This window comes from Olea europaea, unplaced genomic scaffold (assembly GCF_002742605.1).
Source record: "Olea europaea var. sylvestris unplaced genomic scaffold, O_europaea_v1 scaffold3171, whole genome shotgun sequence".
NCBI classification, from domain to species: domain Eukaryota; kingdom Viridiplantae; phylum Streptophyta; class Magnoliopsida; order Lamiales; family Oleaceae; genus Olea; species Olea europaea.
This window is the reverse complement of record NW_019250520.1, coordinates 43,614-45,038: the sequence shown is the minus strand read 5'-3', so window position 1 is coordinate 45,038 and position 1,425 is coordinate 43,614. Positions and strand designations below refer to the sequence as shown.

At 35.7% G+C, this 1,425-nt stretch overlaps 1 protein-coding gene across 1 annotated transcript; it reads left to right on the top strand.

Moving 5' to 3' along the window:
• The first annotated feature begins 116 nt into the window (after positions 1-116).
• On the top strand, positions 117-1,410 carry LOC111385473. The gene is made up of 5 exons (XM_023009862.1): positions 117-126; positions 277-617; positions 700-956; positions 1,107-1,168; positions 1,248-1,410. The coding sequence occupies exons 1-5, from the start codon at positions 117-119 to the stop codon at positions 1,349-1,351; spliced, it is 774 nt and encodes a 257-aa protein (XP_022865630.1). The 3' UTR covers positions 1,352-1,410.
• Positions 1,411-1,425: the final 15 nt, after the last annotated feature.

Below are 1,425 nucleotides of genomic sequence, written 5' to 3'. Positions count from 1 at the left end.
ATAAAGGTCCGAACTTTCACAGTCATCGTAGTTATTTGTTGGCTAAAAATGTTGAGGAGGTATGGAATTATGTTGAAAGCTATCGTTTAACGTGGAGGACGACTGGTTATACAATTATGGCAGATGGTTGGACAAATCAATGTAAACGAACTCTTATTAATTTTTTAGTTTATTGTCCAAAAGGAACAGTATTCTTAAAAGCTGTGGATGCTTTAGATGAATCAAAAAGTGCCGACATGTTATACTAGTTATTTCGAGATGTTGTGTTATTTGTAGGATCAGAATATGTGGTCCACATGGTGACGGACAACGCTGCAAACTATGTTGCCGCTGGTAGGTTATTGGAGCGAGAGTTTCAAACATTATTTTGGTCTCCATGTGCAGCTCATTGCATTAATCTAATGTTTCATGATATTGGTAAGCTTGATGAAGTTAGTAATGTCGTATCTCAAGCATCGAAAATTACAAAATATATATACAACCATTGCTACCCATTGCATTTGATGAGGAAGTTTACTGGAAGAAGGGAAATTCATCGACTCGCTCCTACTCGTTTTGCCACTAACTTTATTGCTCTACAAAGCATATTGGCCCAAAAGGATCCATTAAGAGCAATGGTGACATCTCGAGAATGGACTTTATCAGCATATGCAAAGGAAAGTAAAGGAAAAAGATTTGTTGATGATGTACTTGATTCAGTGTTTTGGAAAGAGTGTGCTCCTATTGTGCAACTTACTCTCTACTATTGTGCAACTTACCGAGCCTCTCGTTCGTGTTCTAAGGATTGTTGATAGTGATGAAAAGCCTTCGATGGGCTACTTGTATGAAGCTATTCATGTGGCAAAAAGTGAGATGGAGCGCAGATTTCAAAGAATGAAGAATAGAGTGGCTCCTTATTTGCAAATTATTCAGAATCGATGGGATAGTCAATTGCGTAAGAATCTTCATGCCACCAGGTATTGGTTAAACCCTTCTTTTCAATACAATAATCTTGATATGGAAAATCATAAACAAACTATTTCAGAACTTTTAGATGTAATCGAGAGATATTCTTATGGTCAACTTGATTTAAGAAGCAAATTGACTAGTGAAATGAGATTATTTAGGCAAGCACATGGTGACTTTGGACGTTTATCTGCAGTAGCTGATCGTCATAGAATGGCTCCTGGTAAATTGTTATTCTCATGTTATGTTATAAAATTCATATTTTAGTTTATGTAACATATGCCTATTTTGTATTGGTACAGATGAATGGTGGACGTGTTATGGTTGTAGTGCACCAAATGTACAAACACTTGCAATTCGAGTTTTAAGTCAAACATGTAGTTCTTCAAGTTGCAAGAGAAATTAGAGTATGTTTGAACATATTCATTCTAAAAAGAGAAATAGACTCGAGTATCAAAGACTTAATGATCTTGTTTATGT